At 42.9% G+C, this 18,780-nt stretch overlaps 1 protein-coding gene across 1 annotated transcript in view; it reads left to right on the forward strand.

Annotated features, from left to right (window-relative positions):
* The window catches only part of KIF5B (kinesin family member 5B), a 33,622-nt gene extending 23,414 nt beyond the window's left edge, over window positions 1–10,208 (forward strand). The window contains exons 17-26 of the mRNA XM_030969955.1: window positions 198–315; window positions 661–722; window positions 833–942; window positions 1,119–1,220; window positions 3,248–3,308; window positions 3,410–3,481; window positions 3,646–3,750; window positions 4,254–4,470; window positions 6,156–6,285; window positions 7,665–10,208. Of these exons, the coding sequence (XP_030825815.1) occupies window positions 198–315; window positions 661–722; window positions 833–942; window positions 1,119–1,220; window positions 3,248–3,308; window positions 3,410–3,481; window positions 3,646–3,750; window positions 4,254–4,470; window positions 6,156–6,285; window positions 7,665–7,671 (984 nt within the window). The 3' untranslated portion in view covers window positions 7,672–10,208. The remainder of the gene's footprint in view (window positions 1–197; window positions 316–660; window positions 723–832; window positions 943–1,118; window positions 1,221–3,247; window positions 3,309–3,409; window positions 3,482–3,645; window positions 3,751–4,253; window positions 4,471–6,155; window positions 6,286–7,664) is intronic.
* The last annotated feature ends 8,572 nt before the right edge of the window (window positions 10,209–18,780 follow it).

The following is an 18,780-nucleotide window of genomic DNA, read 5'->3' on the forward strand; positions in this document are numbered from 1 at the left end:
CCCAGAATAAAGACATTGTCTTAAAGGCTGCATTACAGATCTACTTGAGTAGTCATATTCTTCTAAGAGTCTAGCTGGCACCATTTTTGTTTTGAGATGAGGTTACTTGTTGTGTAAAAAATAAGTATGAACCATTTATGCAGATGTAATTCCATGGTACCTAGTTCCAAAGCAAATGAATCTTTTCATTCCACAAGCATGAAGCCAAGATCAAGTCGCTGACTGAATATCTTCAGAATGTGGAACAGAAAAAGAGGCAGCTGGAAGAATCTGTGGATTCCCTTAATGAAGAATTAGTTCAACTCCGAGCACAGGGTAGGACTTGCCTCCCTACACCCCACCCACCACCACCATTTTAACAATATAGTGATAAATATAAAGTGGGAATTGCTCTTTTCTGTTTAGGTTGAAAGGCAGAGCTATAGAAAGGCTTTTTGCTACTGAACATGTAGCAATAATCCATGGTAAAATATGTCTGCTGCTTGAACGAACTGTTATTGATAGGATTAAAGATGTTACTAATTTAATTAATTTTGGTGGTGGGAGGGGACTTCTACCAAATTGTAAGGTGTTGGCAAGGGAAGGGAAATCAATGCCATCATCCATGTGATTGTGTAGATACCTAGCTGAATTGTGTTTTTTGTTCTCTATCCCTTCTAGAAAAGGTCCATGAAATGGAGAAAGAGCACTTAAATAAGGTTCAAACTGCAAATGAAGTCAAGGTAAGTCAATTTCATTGCTTAAAAAAGAAAACCCTAACAACCCAAATCCCCCCAGAGTGAAGCCTGGTAGTAACTCAGAGCATTTAATATGTTCTGGTTTTTTCTAATAGCAAGCTGTGGAGCAGCAAATTCAGAGCCATCGTGAGACACATCAGAAACAAATCAGTAGCCTGAGAGATGAAGTTGATGCAAAAGAGAAGCTCATCACTGAGCTTCAAGAGTAAGTACTTGTCTTTATTTTAGTAGTGCCAAATGTCTCTGGACTGGGCAAGTACAGAAGCACAGTACAGTGGGAGGAAGTGGTAAGAGTTTCCTCCAGAACTGTCCTTCTGTCTTCCATTTTGTTACTGAATGGGCTAAGAGTTTCAGCTGATAAAATATTTACTTTGTGTTCAGCCAAAACCAGAAGATGATGCTTGAACAGGAACGTCTGAGAGTCGAGCATGAGAAGCTGAAAGCGACTGATCAGGAGAAAAGCAGAAAACTTCATGAGCTTACGTGAGTGATAATAAAAGTGATGCATGAAACAAATGTGTGGGGGGACACTTACTCTAGAACTAGTGATCCAGTTGCAGTGCCTCTCACTTTATAGTATCCTTGTAAAGAGCATACAATACTTTTTTAGAACCTTTGCACTGCATAAATACTTAAAATAGGGAGTAAAATTATGAAAGATATGAAGGCCACAATTGTTTTTTTGTTATTATGCTATGGATTGGAGTAATTAACTTTTCAATTTGCAGCTGAGTATTGCATTCTGTAAGAATACAGGAGTCTTCTAACAATTCCCCTTACTCTTTTTGTGGTTCTTGTGTTCCCTTAATGTTTTTATGGTTCCTATGTGATTTGACTTGTTAGGTGGCTCTAATTGGTTTATGCTTAAAATTAAACAGTTGCATGCTTCATTGATTAACTAAATACAATGTGTTAGTGAATTAGAGACTCGAAAGTTAGTGGAAAAGTGGAATTACATTCTACTTGCAGGTACTATCCAAGTCAAACTTGAAAAGAGTTCTCAGCTTCTAGAAATCTGACTTTAGTCTCCTGGAAATCTTTCTAAGTGTATCAGTTGTAACCCCTTCCTGGTGCATACAAATTTATCTTTACAGAAGCTAAAAATACATTATACTTAAAAGTACTCTTTCAAAAGTTCTTTTTGGCTATGTTTAAAGCACACAGTGGTTTTCAGGGTTTTTTATAATGGTATTTGAAGTAATCAGAGGGACCTGACTGATCTGTGCTGGTAACCAAGAAGCAATGCTTGCTTTTGGGGTTTTTTTGTTTGTTTGTTTGTTTGTTTGTTTGTGCTGTTTAACTGACTAAAGTTTTAACAGTACTCTGGTCTTGTGATTCCATCTTATTTTGATTTATCTATCTGCCACAATGATTACAAAACTTACATTAACTGCAATAGATTTTCTTGTAAGATTTGCTATACATCCCACATTATTGCTTTCTATTTCAGTTTGTAGGCTCAGCTACATCTAGCACTGACCACTTTAAAGCATCTGCTGTAGAGGAACATTCCTCTTCAAAAGATTTGCAAAGAAGTTCTAAAAATTGTATTCTGTGTCCTCCCCCAGACTTTTTGAATCCAGTTGTTTTCTGCTGAATGTCATAAATGTGCATGGCAAATGACAGACCAGGAACAATACAGATTATTCACTTTAATTTTTTCCATTTGAAATTGTAGGAGATGCGTGGAACTATTTATCCTGGAAAATGGATAGGATAGTTGCATTATTTAGAATATTTTATTAGATCAAATATTTGGTCATTTAACTGTGAGCTAGTAGTGAAACTGACTGAGTGAGGAGAAATTCCAAGAGGAAAAGAAGTTTTTTTAACTACTTAACAGGAATGCTTGATTTTTTTCACTTTATATTCTAATCTCAGGTCATAAAAAGAAACATCCACATTCCTTTCCTGTTTTCTGTCATCTTGTTAACTGCACTGACTTACAGTTCTGAGAAAGAGCATTTCCTGTGCAGAAAATGCTTTCACAGTAACTGTCAAGAGAGCAGCTCTTTACACAGATAATCATCAGGTTCTATTCCTGTACACTGACATTGTTGTTTTTGATGCTGGTTTTGCCAATGTGTTGAGAGTGAGGTGTTAAAGAAAACAAAGAGAAAATTTTTAATCTGCCACATGATACTTATCATCTCAGCTGGTCACAGCTAAGAACATTTGTAGAATAAGATCTCCCCAAATATTCACTCCTAAGTGGACTATGAGAGTTGTCTTTTACTATTCTATAAACTTTTATAATTTATGTATCTGAATGTACTTGTTTGTATTCAATATTAAAAGTACATTCCTCTTTTCCTTTTGCAACTCCCCCAATCCCACCACCCCCATGCCATACAGATTTCTAAGTGTCACCTGTTGGTTACATCTTTAATTTAAGACTTCAACCAAAATACTTTTTTTTTTTGTACCATAGAGTGTTAATTACTGTAGTCCTCTAAAAGAAAATTTCTAATTTTTCTAGGATATTTCAGGAACAATTTATTCTCTTTTAGGGTTATGCAGGACAGACGGGAACAAGCAAGGCAAGATTTAAAGGGTTTGGAAGAGACTGTGGTAAGTAGTCAGAATATATTCCAAAGCAAATGTCTATATTTGTCTTTTTTCTTTCGGAGTTTGTTTGGGTTGTTTTGTTAATTTCTTGTCCTTAACTGCAGGCAAAAGAACTTCAGACTCTTCACAATCTTCGGAAGCTGTTTGTTCAAGATCTGGCTACTAGAGTGAAAAAGGTAATGTGGTGCTGTAGTAAAACTTGTTGTTTCTGAGAATGCTGCATGAATTTCAGTTTAGAACTAAGTTAGGAACTGATGTTTATCTGCTTTAATTTTTATCGCTTGGTCTTAATTTGCAAATTCAGATTTGTACTCAGCCTCCTGTCTCCCTCCCCCTGCAGAGTGCTGAGATTGACTCAGATGATACAGGAGGCAGTGCTGCACAGAAACAGAAGATTTCCTTCCTTGAGAATAATCTTGAACAGCTTACAAAAGTTCACAAGCAGGTACAGTGAAATTTCATTTCAAATTTTAATGGAACTACTCCACATCCATTATTACAGAAGCAACTGTCTGTTGGTCATAAAATAAGTTTTATAAGTAAATACTTCTACATTTTAAGTGTGTCTCTTGATACAGGAAAACTTTAGTCTATTATTTTGTAACATAAATAAATTAGCTGTTTTAAGTACATGTGTGTGTATAATAAAATAGCTGCATTTAAACAGAAGAGGATGCGGGTTTGTGTTTAGACTGCGTATATGAGTCTGAGGGCTGCTTGCCTGTCTCAGATGGAAGAGGTGCCTCTGTTGGGTAGCAGGTTCTTCCACAGTAACTGATTTTGCAAATGACAGTCTCAATGTCACTGACCTCCACAGATTTACTAAAAGCTTAAGCAAAGTTAATACAGTAAGCCTACTGCTTTGCCTCCTTAGGGGTGAGGAGGGTGTTTGGTTAGCTCTCCCTATGAAGGGAGATACCACAAAAATAATCACTTCTGGCTTTGTAGCTGGTACGTGATAATGCTGATCTGCGCTGTGAACTTCCTAAACTGGAGAAGAGACTCAGAGCTACAGCTGAAAGGGTTAAAGCTTTGGAGTCTGCCCTGAAGGAGGCCAAAGAGAATGCTTCTCGTGACCGCAAGCGCTACCAGCAAGAAGTAGATCGTATAAAGGAAGCTGTGAGATCCAAGAATATGGCCAGAAGAGGACATTCGGCACAAATTGGTGAGTAAAGAATCCCCTGCCCCCAAAAGCTTCATCTCTCCTACTTTTGTTTTGTTTTGTTTTTGTGTATATGTGCATCTTTCAGCCCTCATTGAAACTGCACATACCAATGTGATCTACTTTCTACTGTGAGTTATATTTTGGTTAACAGACTGTGTGTGGAGGTGGTACTTTATGGTTGTTTGCCTTTTTATTTATTTTATTTGACTTTGGAAAAGGCTTACCAACCTAGATTTCTAGTCTGAACGTGTTATATTTCCTGGAAGAAACAGTACACTGCATGTGAGTCTTAATCTCTTAGATGATTCCAATTCCATTCCAATTTCTAAGACTAAATAGGTATTTCAAGGAAACAAGAGAGATTAAGCCATTGCCTTCAACGACAATAACAAAAAAATTGACCTGATCTTAAGGGGCAGAGGAGCAGACAGAAACCCACAATATCCAAATATCCTTAATTACATTTTCAGTTCTTTGTTCCAAAACATAGACTATCCACAGCCCTCTCTAGGGGAAAATAACAGAAAAATGGGTGGGAAGGTGGAGGCAAAATAGTCATATTCCTTTACTCTTCCACCTGCCATTACTCTGCAGAAGGTGTGTGACCTGAGGAGAACTTAACTCTGCACATTACACTGCAGCTGTAGAACTGAAGGACTTCAGTCATCAATACACTTCTCTTAATTGTTAATGTGACTAAAATGAGTGTTGCAGTTAAATGTTGCTCATATTCTGCAGATCTGCAAAGAGCTGTTGCAAAATAGTTAAAATTTCGTGATCACATGAAGTGGCAGCTTGCAGACGGGTGCTTTTATGTCTTAATTTTCTCTCAAATGGTCTCCAAGAAACCAAACAATTCTCTAGTGAGCTCACCTGAGGTACACAGCCTTTTGTGATTTAATGTCTAGATGAACTAGTCATGTCCTCCTGGAGATCAGTTTCCTATAAGGCAGTAATTGAGAAGTGTTTCTCTGCTGCAGCTGCTGCCTGTAGGTTCTTTTTTGCCTGCTGAAATTTTAAGTGCTTCTCTTTAATATGACAGAACTTTGTGAAGTCCTACACATACATTATGTGTGTTCTGTTAAGAGTTAAGTGCAAAACTGATTGAAAATACAGTTTATTAAGTGTATGCAGCTTATGAACCTGTCGAATGGCTGGATTTTTACTTTGGCTATAGAGCAAGTTTTTTTTAATATGGTGGTAGGTTGATGAAGCAGTGTTATCTGTGCAGTATTGGTACACAGAACCACCTGCAGAGAGAGAAACTAGTGACTTTATCAATAAGTAGATGTGAGAAGGACAACAAGTATGATTCCTTACTGATACATAACTCTCAGGAAGCTGTCTTAGTGTTGTGTCTTATTTCAGTTCTTATTGCCAAAAAAAAAGGATTCATAGAAGGTAATACATTAGGTGGCGCAGATAATTCTTGTGAAGATAATCCTTATCAGAAGCTTTGCAAGCTTTAACAGGGAACAGTAAAAGCAAAACCTTGTCTATTCTCCAGGGTTTGTTGTAGTTGACACTAATCTGTTACGTTCTCACAATGCCATCCTCTAAACTTGTTTTCTTATTCAAAGTGCATTCAGTTGTGACTGTTGCGTTTGGCTAATGATATCAGTAAATTTGAATAATCCAAGATGCTGTCATGTGTATATTTGTAAGTCCCATTTCTTGTCGTGCAGCTAAGCCTATCCGCCCTGGCCAGCATCCAGCAGCTTCTCCAACTCATCCAAGTGCAATTCGCGGTGGAGGTGCGTTCACTCAGAACAGCCAGCCAGTTGTGCTGCGCGGAGGTGGACGGCAAGACAAAGTGTAAGTTTGTCCTGTAGCTTTTTGTAACATGTGTGATCAAACTACTTTGTGTTAGGTTTATTACAGTTCATTCTGTGGCATAAAGTCACTCAAATAGTCAGGTTAGCTCCTCCTTTTTATAGCCAGTGGAATGGTATAATGTACACCTGACTAAAGATGCTGCTGCTTTCCTTCTAAAGCGTGTTTGCTGTAAAATGGTAATTCTGATGGTGTTCTGCAGGAGTAGAACAAAATGTGGAAACAATCAGTTGGAGATGGTTACCAGTCAAAGACAGTAGCCACTGTTTGAGAAAGGATTGGATATTTTAAATTCTTTTGGCTTGCTATTATTTTTTAGAATACAATTTTCTTCAGGAAAACATTTGATGATGATATAAAATTTCCCATATTTTTACATGTTATTTATTTACTTTTCTTACTGTTTTTGTGCTCTGCTTTGTGTGTCAGTGATTTGGAATTATTTAACAGAAGAATTCATGTCCTTATCCAGTAAACTTAAAATGTTAGCCTAGCTAAAATACAGTTACAGTAATTGAAATTAAATGTACACTTACTTTAAAACATCTCTAATCTCCAAAGTAATTACTTGTTCCATGGTATTTAATACGCTTAAGTTGCTTTACAGAATCATCTCTCTTTTTAATTAATATCTGCTTTATAGTTGGTTGATCTGTTGTTCACCTAACAGTAATGCTATACTTTATATTCCCTGTTGTTATCTCCACTTTTGTATGTGTCTATAAATGTCTTGTAGACATTCCCTTAGTTAATTTTCTGCATCTTCAGTTTGAAATACATCTAAAATGGGGTGGGGTGCTTGAAATCTGGGTGCTCCTCTAATGAAAGGCTCCAGAACAGCTTATGTGAATGTTGTTTCTGTTTGGTTTTTTCATTTGCTAACTGACTTTTCCAAGCTTTCTCTCCAATTCAGAGAAAACAGGGCTGTAGTACTAGTCAAGGGACCTGGTTCTGTTCAGAAATGTCTCTTGGTAAATAAGAGGTTGAGCTGATGGGTACTTCAGCCTTGAATAACATTTGCCTTGAATGACCAAGGAATTGCCACTAGCCAGGAATAGCAGCAACAGTCGTGGGAAATGGAACTGGGCTCTAAGTGGTTTCTGTCTGTAATGCTTATTCCATTATTGCAGTCCAAATTGCATGCCCAGTCAGTTTGTGGTGCTGTAAAATCGTTGGTAGCAAACAGCATTGCTTAAATGCTTTGTGTGCTGTGGGTTTAAAGTGGGTTTTTTATTAGCACTTATCTGAGTGGTTTAAGAACTGGGCTCTTAAAAGCCATGTAAATAGTGATATGGTCTACTGTAAATGTAAATAACTTTTCTTTTTTGTCTTAACTCTGTGATTTTTTTTTTCATTTACAGTTGCTGAAAAGTAAATGCAGCATGAGGAAGATTGGATATTGTGTAGAGGGAGTCATTCCATGACAATAATCTCTCCTTTTGGGGACTGTAGGATTATTTTTTGAAAATTGTATAAATTATACCAGGCCTGTACAGCTCTTCCCCCTTCTACAAATTCTGCTAACTGATTCCCAAAAAAAACCAACTAGAGTGCAATTTTGGCGTCTTGAAAAATGACATGTTACTTAAAGTGTAGCTCTGCTTATTACACAGTTTGTCTTTCATGTCTTAAATTTAGTCTGCACTGTGCCAAGCTGAATGTACGTTGAGAAAAATCTTAGTTCGAATTTTCTAGCTTAATTTGTGTACATCTTATTGTCTTAGGGAATGTGCAACAGTGTTTAAGTATACTTTCATTTTTATCACTTCGCATAACACTACATGTCCCACTGAATTAGGGCGGCACTCTGCATTACAGTGTTCTTTTGGAATGCTGCATTGGAGCTAACTGTGTTTGGACAGTGTGAGGATCCTGAAGCTGACACGGCTGCCTCAAGGCACTGCCGACCTAAAGAGTTGGGTGAGAACAGGGCTCTGTAACTGTTACCTCACCCAGTGCCCGGCCACAGGGTGACTTAGAGTTAAATACTGTACAGAAATAAGAGCAAACCTGAGTTTACAAGACTTTGGCAATGGATTATCCCATCTGTCCTGTTCCTGGTTCTGCACACAGTATGGTCTGGTGGAGTGAAAACATTCTGCTTCATTCTGATGAGCCTGTCTGTCCATTTGTCTGTATCTGTGATGCTTCACTTTCACTATTTTGTAATAGTGAAATGAGGGCAATCTAAACTGTAACTTCATATTCCACTACATACAGTACTGGAATTCTTGACGAAAATTTTAATTTTCAATTTAAAAAGCCTTTTTCAGCCACAGGCCAATGAATTCAGATACATAAATAAAGGACACAACTTTTTAAAACTGATGTATCCAGAAATGCCAGAGGCATGTGTTTAAAATAACAATAAAATAAAGTGCTACCCTGAATTGTATTTGTAATTCATTTGTAAGTAGGTATATGAAATGTCCAAAGTAGTAGTTGTTGAATATTTTTCTTCTCTTTGCAATAAAGTCCTGTAAAGTGGCTAACAAAACAAAACGTGCGGTTTTGATTTTTTTGTTTTGTTTTGTTTGTTTTGAGCTCTGGTACTCTCACTGAGCTGAATCCAGGGTTTAAAGTTTTATAGTATAATTTACTTAACTTATTAATAAGGTTTAGCCACTATAATTTTTAGGACAGCCTTCTTCTGTATAGAAACTAGCTAGTTACCAGGTCTTTAAGAAAGAAGAAACTTAGTGTTGCTGGAAGAATGCAATGAGTTTTTCAGACCTGGTTGATACAACTTTTTGTTCTGGCTTGAGTTTTTTGCTGGGTATTCAGTTATTGTGAAAACAGTAGAAACTCTGTGACTGTTCAGACAGCAAATCACTTTCAATTTTTATATTTTAAAATAGGCAAAATATTTATATTATGATGGAGTATAGTCCAATTTTAGACCTTGAACCACTTTTTTTCTATATCTACAGTAGTCTGAATTTTTAGTAGTTTGATTTTTAAAGGTTGAGTGTATCAGTTGGAAATACCACTGTTTTGGAGTTCTCAGCTTTTAAGACAGTTTTCTTCACTAAGGCCGCCGAACACTCCAAACTTGCAGTTGTTTTAAAGCACAGTTGAAGGCAGCATAATGAGGGAAAAAATAAACAACAAAATATTTTGAATTAAATTTCTCATCATGGAATCAGCACTGTCCATTATCTTTCTCAATGTTAACCACAGGTTTTCAGGCCTTCATCTGTCAATGTGCAATCATAAAAACAAAACAACACACTCAAATGAAGCAGGATTTTTTCTCATGCCTGTGAATGGGGGTTTCATTCCTGTAGGTAATTGTCATGGGTTTTGGTGCTGAAAATTGCTGTGTTTAAAAAATTAGATTAAATAGGAACTAGTGTGTAGCTCAGTATACATCACCTTTTTGTATTTAAACTTCTTTTTTTTATTTTAAACCTTTTATGAAGTTTACCAAGAACTGCCTCTTAAAATGTAAAAAATGAAAAAAACCACACAACTTTCTGTGCTTTCTGGTTTGGCTGTCATAGGTCAGCCAGACAGGAAAATTACTGTATTTTGTAAATGAAAGTATTCAGTCTATACAGGGAATGTTCAACACTGCTATTTTCAACTTGCAGTTTTTGAGTGGTTCTTATTTTTATGTTCCTCTAGATCATATTTTTAAAAGATGGTTTAGGATAGGAACTTGGTGAAATAATATTTATTTCTGGTGAACAACTAAATTATTTACATAATTTAAATGCTGACTCACTACTGTGTGTAACTCTAAATTTGACATGAGGACAAGTCTACCTGTGGAATCTGATTTAACTTCAGTACACTTAAGATGCATTAAAACAATTGGTTTGGGGAAGACGCCATATAGTTTTAACTTACCTGCATGCTGTAAATGTATTTGTGTTTAAATAAAGAGGAGAAAAATCTTTGAACTTCTTTGTGCATTTATTCCATTTATTATCACTACAAGGGCTCAAATGTGGTGATGCAACAACTTCTCCAGGTGTGTTGTGTTGTGCTTGGGGCTCTCCTGAGTGTGGCGTCACTTGTCTGTATGGTGGTGCTCAAAGCTCTCTTTTTATCCACAGGCTTGGACAGTTGTTTCCAGAATCCATGTAAACTTGGTTGGAAAGGAATTACCATGAGTTACCACTTGCTTTGTGAACCTCTCTTTTCTTAAACTTAAACTGCTGATTTGGTGACCCCTCATTCTGGTTGAGCTGGATTCATCAATTTCCAGTATTTCTGTGCCATCTAGACTTTTGTAGGCTTCTTTTCCTTTCCAAGGACTCATTTTCTTTACCAGTATCTGTAAAGCTGATTCTGCTTTTTCTTAGTGCTATTGAACTGATGTTTTTTATGTAGCAGTGTGGTTATGCAAGGTTTTGCAAACAACTTCTGGATAATTTCCACAGAAAAAGATTTAGCTAGATGTATAGCTTTGATCTATAAAAATATACATATATATATAAAGCCGAAAGTAGGTAATGATTTAAGTCTGCCAGTACAGTTACTGTAAAAGCAAAGATCTCAGGAGGGAGAAATTGCATCTGTAAAACTGTTCAGCAGTGAGCTGATCTAGACTGTAAAATATTTCCTAGTGTGCCCTGTTAACAGAAGATGGCTCAGTCACAGAGCTCCCTTTTGAATAAATCTCTGAATCTGCTAGAGGATGATCAACTCAGACCTCTTTATTGCAGACAACCACGAAGGGATGCTCAGAAAGGAAAGGAAATCTTTCACTCTGAAGTTTCTTATGAGCAATGGAATGGTCCAAAATCACTTTCGGAAGTGAGCAAAAAATATGACTGCATCTCTGCCAGGGGAAAGCTGTGGTTACCTGCACTGTCAAACTGGTAAGGAATTCATTGGCTGGCCTAGGTCCTTCCCCCTTGAATGCACCGAGGAGTTGTAACACCCGTTTAGGAAGTGTCAAAATGAATCACTATTTAACATGTGCTATGTGCAAAACTGCCACTTAAGTATGTATTAAGGAAATAATAAACCCTCACTAAATGACGAAGGAAACACCTCTGGATGATGATCACTGAGGACTGATGGGTACGTCAGAGTTTTTGCCTGGGGAGTTCTGAGTCTTCCTGAACTCCGCACTGTTCATTGTTTTATTTTTACCCAGCCCTTGCTGGGGGCAATGCGGGCAGGGCAGTTTGAGCCGCCGACTCCTTGGAGTGTTTCACTGCCAAAGCTGAAGGGGAGGGTACCGGTCAGTCAGTTGCGCTGTCCGGGGTAAGGGGCAGAAGAGTTACTTGAAGAAGGAAAATATAGGACAAAAGAAAAGAGCCTGTTTAGCCTATTTGCATTTGAAAAAGAAAGAGACTAACGGTGATGAAGGGAAAGCTGAGGCGTTGCACAGCATGGTGTGGCATATCTGCGCCCAGTGATGTCCTGCAGGCTGTGCTCTGCATGGTGTGGGCACGGCGGTGTTCTGGAACAGAGCTAAATCCATCGAGTGTCTCCACCTCCGGTACCGAGGGAAGTGTTGATATATACCTGCAGCAAGGAGGGCAGCATAACCCGCATTCTCCGCGTTCCTGAATCCACGAAACTGGGCGTGGAAATAACTCGGAGGTGCCCCCGGGTGTGTGTTAGAGAGCTATTTCCACAGCTCCTGTTGTGAGGAGAAAATGCCTGAAAACCCCCGTCCTGCAAGTCAGCTAAATTGTCTCCTATAGTTGGAGACAAATACACTTCACAGCTTATAACAGAGCATTGAAGATACCTGTGAAGCCAATTGCTCTTTCGGTGGATTCTTGATTTTGCTTTTGTCAGGAGCAGCATTAAAAATAAAGGTAAATTAGCTCAGCAAAGTGTAAATGTCGGGCGTTATCCTGTTTGCTTATCGCCTTCATCAGCAGGCCCAGTTCCACGGCCAGGGGCGTGTTGTGCTGCCGGGACAGATGTTTTAAGCGATCACTCATCATCCGATAAACAAGCGAGTATTTGGAGGATGTTTTGTAATGATCTTCCCTGAGAGGGTGTAAATGATTCTTTGAATGCTTTTACTGCAGGAAATACCCTTCAGCAGAAACCAGGACAGAGCTTTGTCTGCTGCCCAGGAAGACTCGTTTCAGCCACAGGTCTGCGAGCCTTTCTGCGCTGCAGCAGCCTGGTCACCGCAGTGCCCGGGGCTGGTTTGCGGGGGCGGCAGCAGGGTCAGCTTCTTTCCTGCTGCTCCTGTAGGAGAGGATGTCCTCTCACGCTTGGTGGTGGCGTGGCTTGCAGAGGCAGCGCAGCTCCTGCTGCTCACACGCGGGAAGAGTCCTGGTCCTGTCACCACCAGGCTCAGCCCCTGCCGCCCTTCCCCTTCAGGCTGCAGAGCCCCCCTTTGCCCACCTCGGGTGTGAGTGACTTGTCCCTGTGCTGGGGGAAGGACGAGCTTTTCCTGGAAGGTACTGGTATTGCTGCTCCTCCTGAAACATACTGGTATTGCTGCTCCTCCGGGTCTGATTTCCTCTCAGACATGAGGCCGTGTGCTCAGGGTTACACAACAGGAGAGGAACTGAGCCACAGGTGATGGAGAAGAAGGAATTCAGGCCAGGCTGTGGTGGAGTAATAAAGGTTTTGAGTTTGGTCTGTGACACTCTCTAGGTCTGAGGTTCAGCCTGTCTTCAGGTCGAATGATGAGTCCCTCCACTGCCAGGGCTGTCATCCTCCCTGCCCGGCAAATGACTGTTTTGTTGATGAGCCTGCAAAGTGTGAGCCGCTCTTGTTATCTCACTGCTCGGGACACTAAACCCAGAATTGTCCAGCCGGGGCTGAAGTTCCAGCGGTGCCGAGCTAGTGAGGGACAGCCGGCCCTAACCTGGCCCGTGCAGGAATCTGCCCGAGACCTCCCAGCCGTGAGCGAGCACGGGGGCGATGTGGCCTCGAGCGCCGGGCACCGCCGGATCAGCGATCCGAGGATCCATTGTTCCGTCCCTCGGCCCGGGCCCCTGCTCTGCCCCTGCTCTGCCCTCACTCCGGACCCCCGGGCTCAGCCGGGCCCGGATCCGCCCGGGACCGCTCAGCGCCAGGGGGCGCTCGGGCTCCCCGTGCATTCCCGAGATCGCCCTCGGTTCCCGGGGTCCGGCACCGCTGGGACCGGCCGCGCTCACGGCCGGGGCTCCCCCTGTTCGTTCCCGGGATCGCCCTCGGTTCCCGGGGTCCTCCCGGCCCGGGGCTCCCGGCGCCGCTGCCCACCCTGGGTCCGTCTTGTCCTGCCGGGAGCCGCGGCCGTGCTGCTTCTTCCCCCTGAGCTGCCCAGGATTGAATCCTGGCGTTAAAACACTGGGAAAAGACACACGTTATGTTTCCGAATAAGTACCAGAATATTGTGCTAGGCATTTTTGGCATTTTCCACTCTTTGTTTAAACCACTTTTTTTTCTTTTTACAGGAAGATACTTGGAAATGTCGCAAAATTTGGTTTCTTTATTTGAACTGCGAAATGAATGGTATGAATTTATGGCAGAAAGTCAGACCTATGCAGTGGGTGAATCATTATCAAATCCACTCATAGGTGAAGCTTGAGATATTTTTGTATTTTTCTCTCTTTTCCAGCTGACTTGTCTCCATTGATCCACAGACACTTGAGCAGCACAAGAGAGGTGGGAAGAGTCATTCCTGATGAGAAATGGATTTTTTCCTCCTGCGCTCATTATTGTAGAGAACTGTCAGTTTCCCTTGGCAGCCTGTACAATGGGCTTGCTCTCTAATAAATGCAGATGGCATTAAATTAACGTTTCATTCCCACAGTGACAAACAGTGGCATCCAATTCCAGCACAGGATAATTCAATGACAATATGGCAGCAGACATGTACCTCGCCTGTTGTGGGCTAATCAGTGATGCAGTGTTCAAATTGGACTCAAAGCATCCACATAACTTGGAGTGAGTTTATTAACCTTTATTAGCTGGTGAAAATGAGCTGGGAAGTGCAAAATGAGAGAATATGCATAATAATAATAAAAAAGAGCCAAAATGCATAAAAATAAGCATAAAAGCATGAGTCAAATATAATAAAAATTTTATTTCTACTCTCCATGTAGCTCTAACTGAAACCTATGCAGGAGCTGTCAGGGGAGGAGAGCTGTTTCCAGAGCTGACTGCAGGGGTGAAAGCACATGTGGACATGAAGAAAAGAATCCTTGGTTCATATGCTGGGCTGATAAAGCTGGTAGAAATTGCACTGCCAGCCTGGAAAAGGATGGAGTTTGGCTTTGTCATGTTCTTGGTCAGAGTTTGGAAACCCAGGACAAAGCAAGGCTGTGGTGAAGGAGAGGTATCTGGAAACTGTTGCACCAGAGATCTGCAGTAGAGAAGAGCAGACAGCCACTGCAGGGAGACTCCAGGGGCCAGTGAGGGGCGAGCAGAGCCCCCCAGCACCAGGGAGCTGCTGGCCCTCGGGCAGGACCTGTCTCTGAGGCTCCTCTCTGCCCATCCCCTGCTGCCTTTGCTGCTTCCTGCTGGTGCTTGCCTGGTGGGCCCTGGGTGCATCTTTCTCTTGGAGTTGCGGCACACTTGGGAAAACACTCCAGGGGGAAGTGGATACTGAGCTTTTTGAGGCAACTTGCAAAGAAGAAGAGATTTTGCAAGGACAGGAAATTCAGCCTTCACTTTTACAGCATGCCCCGGGGTTTTGTTCTGCACATCAGCAGTTCTGCAGGAGGGAAGGGACCGGTGGCAGCCTTGGAAAACACAGGGTTCCCCTTTCACTTGTGCTCATCTTTCTGGGCTGTGTGTTTCTGAAAGGCTATTTTAGTGCATGCATTCTCAGTGAGAGCAATGCTTCAGTTAGTGCTTGGCATCAAATCTTAGGGGTGCTAGCTGCTTTTTACTTTTCATCTGATGAGATATTTAAAAGCATCTCATTCGTGTCCCCTAGAATTAGTCTGAAGATTCTCATCACACTTGGTTTTTTATTAATAGAAGCTTTTGGAGACACATCTGGCATATTTTATTGATCATAATCTCATGGCTGGAAGCTCATCTTGGTAGCTATAGCAACAGAATTTTTTTTTCAAACGTCAACATAGCTCCACAAAAAGTGGAATAAGGGGGAGCAGATAATTTAAATTGCTAGACAGCTAATAACTCCTTCTTCTGTAATAACTCCTTCTGTAACCAGTTCTGAGATTTCTGGTTTGATACAGTAAATAACGGATAGGAACTAAATCTTTCAATGACTACCTCTGCTGTGGAAGCCTGTGAAATGGGTGGATGTGGTGTTTCAAGAGTCTTTTTTTGCTGATTGTCCATTGCTCCCATCCTCTGCTGGGCTGCAGGGATCATGAGCAGGCTGTGGGCACAGACCATGGAGGAGCAAGAGTACAAAGGATGCAATTGCAGCCCTCCCTCTACTACCCAGTCAGGGAGGGGTCCCAAACACTGCCCACAGCAGCAGGGCTCGCTCCTGCTCTTGGGGGCAAGAAACACTCCCAAAACGTGCCTGGGAGTTAAGATGAAATGATACAGACTGAAATTATAACCTGTGAGTGTGCTCTGATGCCTAAAGACCCCTATGAGGTTAGCACCACTGAGTTTTCTTATCAGAGATTTTCTCAGCTGTGTCTGCTCAGGCACAAGTGGGGCCTGCAGGTAACCTGGCCTGCCCTGTGGGGTGGCTCTTTCCTCTGCTTCCAGCTCCAGTGCTTGGCTCTGAGAGCACTGCCAGCAGTGTTTCTTCATCCTGCCTTACCGCAGCATCCTGCTAGCACTTGAAAATGGTGATGCTGGGACAGCCAAGTAAGGCAGTGGGTGGATGCTGTTGCCTCCCTGCTTTCCCTTAGGGCTTTCCAGCAAGGCAAGTGGAGAACCACCCTCAGCCTCCAGCCAGAGCAGAAAGTCAGATCCAGCTGTGGCTGCCTGACTTCCTCAGGTCTGCAAGAAGCTGCATATGGGTATAACCAGTACTTCCAAAAGATTTCTAGACATTCAAACCTTCACATCATCTTCTCAGCAATTAAAAAAAACCAGGCCTTTGGAAGTGCTGGAGAGCACAGCCCTGAGAAAATTGCAGAGGGTGAAGGGCAGACACCTTCCCTGGGGGCTGCAAATGCTTCCAGGTGGGGCCTGGAATGTGTTCCCACCAGCTCCATGGCTGGTGAGCAGCAGGGCAAAACACGTGGGTGTCCTTAACTTGTGCCCCCAGCTGGTGATTGCATTCCCCAAATCCTTCTCCCAGTGGGGGAATTTTCCTGGGCCCCACAGCCTCGGGCAGGGCTGAGGTTCTTGGCAGCACCCTACAAAGGGCCTAGGTGGTGATGATGATGATGGTGGTGGTGATGATGGTGATGGTGATGATGATGATGGTGGTGGTGATGATGATGGTGAAGGCAAACTCACAGCTGGCAGGCAAACCATTCAGGGGCTCTGCTGCTCTAAATGTCACCTATTGGTGCCCCTTCTGTGCAGTCCTGCCCTCAGCCCCAGCAGCAGCGCGGCATGCGGCTGTCCCTGCAGGTGCCCCTTCACCCAAGGGACCGCACAGATCACCCTCTCAAAACCCAGCGGGGGTTCGGTTTGGGTTTGTTGGGCTTTATTTGTTCGTTTATTTTGGGTGGGTTTTTTTTATTGTTTTTTTCCCCACCATCTCTCCTGGGCTGCGCTAAACCTCCTGCCCCCGGAGCCGCTGCCGCCCCGGCATTTCCCGTGCGGCGCGGGCGGTGCGGGCGCTCAAGCGCGCTAATGCCGGCCCAGGTCACTGCGCGCGAACAAGGCGAGGATTGTTCCCCGGAGCCGGGCTAAGGCGGGAGCGCCAGGCACGGGGCGGGCAGGGAAAGCCGCGCCGCCCATCGCGGGCACGGCGCAGGGCGAGCCGCGCTTCCCTCGGCCGCGGGGAATCCAAGCTGGATGCTGCAAGGGATGCCCGAATCGGTGCCGGGACCCTGCGCTGCTGAGCACAAGGGTGACTTGGCACGGCTTGCCGCTGACTTGGTGAAACACGTTTCCCCCGAGCTGCACCCTGGGAGAGGAGATAACCATCGGGAAAACACGCAGCGAGCGCTGCCGGGGGTTTGACACAGCAGAATGTTGCGCTGCTCTGGGCTTCTGCTTCCCGGAGTGCACCTCCCTGCCGGCACAGGTCCCTGCTGCTTTCACACCCCGGATTCGGGGAGGTGAGGCCAGGGGGAAGCACCAGTCTGCCCCAGGGTTAGGGGTGGGCCCGGTGGGGCTTTGCTTCCTGGTGCAGCGCTGTGAAGAGTCTGTGCTTTTATATGGTGAGAGTGAACATGGAGGAATAAAGCAGGTCCATAAGAGCAGACAAAACCAATGTGCCTGGAGAGAATTTCAAAGACAAAATAACTCTTGTGGTTGGGGAAAGTCGAAGGGACTTCAGAAAATGAATGTGGTGTTGTACTTGAAAGGAATAAAGGGGTACAGAGTTTGCTCAATTTAATTTCTTCTCCTGCCTTTACATTTCCTGAATGCTATCCCAGGAAGAGTCTTTCACCTTATGTCAGGACCCAGGACATCCCTCCGGCTGTCCTGAGCAGCCAAGACCCCTGCCAGGGGTCTCAGAGACCCTGGCACAGAGCCCAAGATGCCTGTGGTTTTGATTATGACCCATGGAGCAAGTTACAAACCTTAGATGAAGATCTGCAAGCCATGACAAATTAAGTAGAATAATTTATCACAAGGTGAAAAAAGTAGATTTTGGAGTTTTTAGAATGGGGGTTCAGGGGGCAAGATGGAGGAATCTGGGCATGTCCAGCCTTTCTCCTTCTTCTTCTTGGCCTCCATCTTCTGCTGTGATGTTGGCGCTTTTGGATTGGTTTAGAGTAGAAGCTCACTGTCTAACATAGGTGATAGGTGTTGGAAAGTATTTGTAAATATTGTACACATAGTTTTTAGTATAAAGACATAACACCGCCCCAGGGGCAGGCAGAGTGCCTGGACTGTCTTGCTGAGTGGACATCAACTGGACAGGAGAAAAAGATTTATAGATAAGGAACAATAAACAACCTTGAGACTGAGAAATGAAGAGCCCTGACTCTTTCTTCAAGCGCCAGGCTGGGAAAAGAGACTTTCCAACTTTTCTCGGGGTCACTCTGACCAGGCAGAGGCCCCCACAACCTTAAGAAGAGGTTTTGCTGCATTAGCATAGCTGAGGCCTCTGGCAGATCAGTGCTGGAAGAGTTTGCCTGGTGCTGCTGCTGGCAGTGGGCAGCATCACTGACAGGATCATCAGCAGAGAATTCAGCACCCACTGGGAAGTTTTGAACTCATAGAGACCTCAGATATTTTAGAAAAGATTAATGAGGCCATCTTTTGTTTTAGTTCCCATTGTGTCTGTATAGCTGTGCAGATTGCATACCACCCACATCTAAGAGGAGCCTCAGACAAAACCATAACCCAAAATTTAGGTGCATCACAGCAACCTGCCCTGACCTAGGAGGTTCTAGTTCTGTTATCTCCTCCTGTTCCACACTTGCAGACATCAAAGTCCCTACATGTCTGTCACCTCCTGGGACACCACAGGGACACCACAGCTGGGGAGAGGGGAGG

Source organism: Camarhynchus parvulus, chromosome 2 (assembly GCF_901933205.1).
Source record: "Camarhynchus parvulus chromosome 2, STF_HiC, whole genome shotgun sequence".
NCBI lineage: Eukaryota > Metazoa > Chordata > Aves > Passeriformes > Thraupidae > Camarhynchus > Camarhynchus parvulus.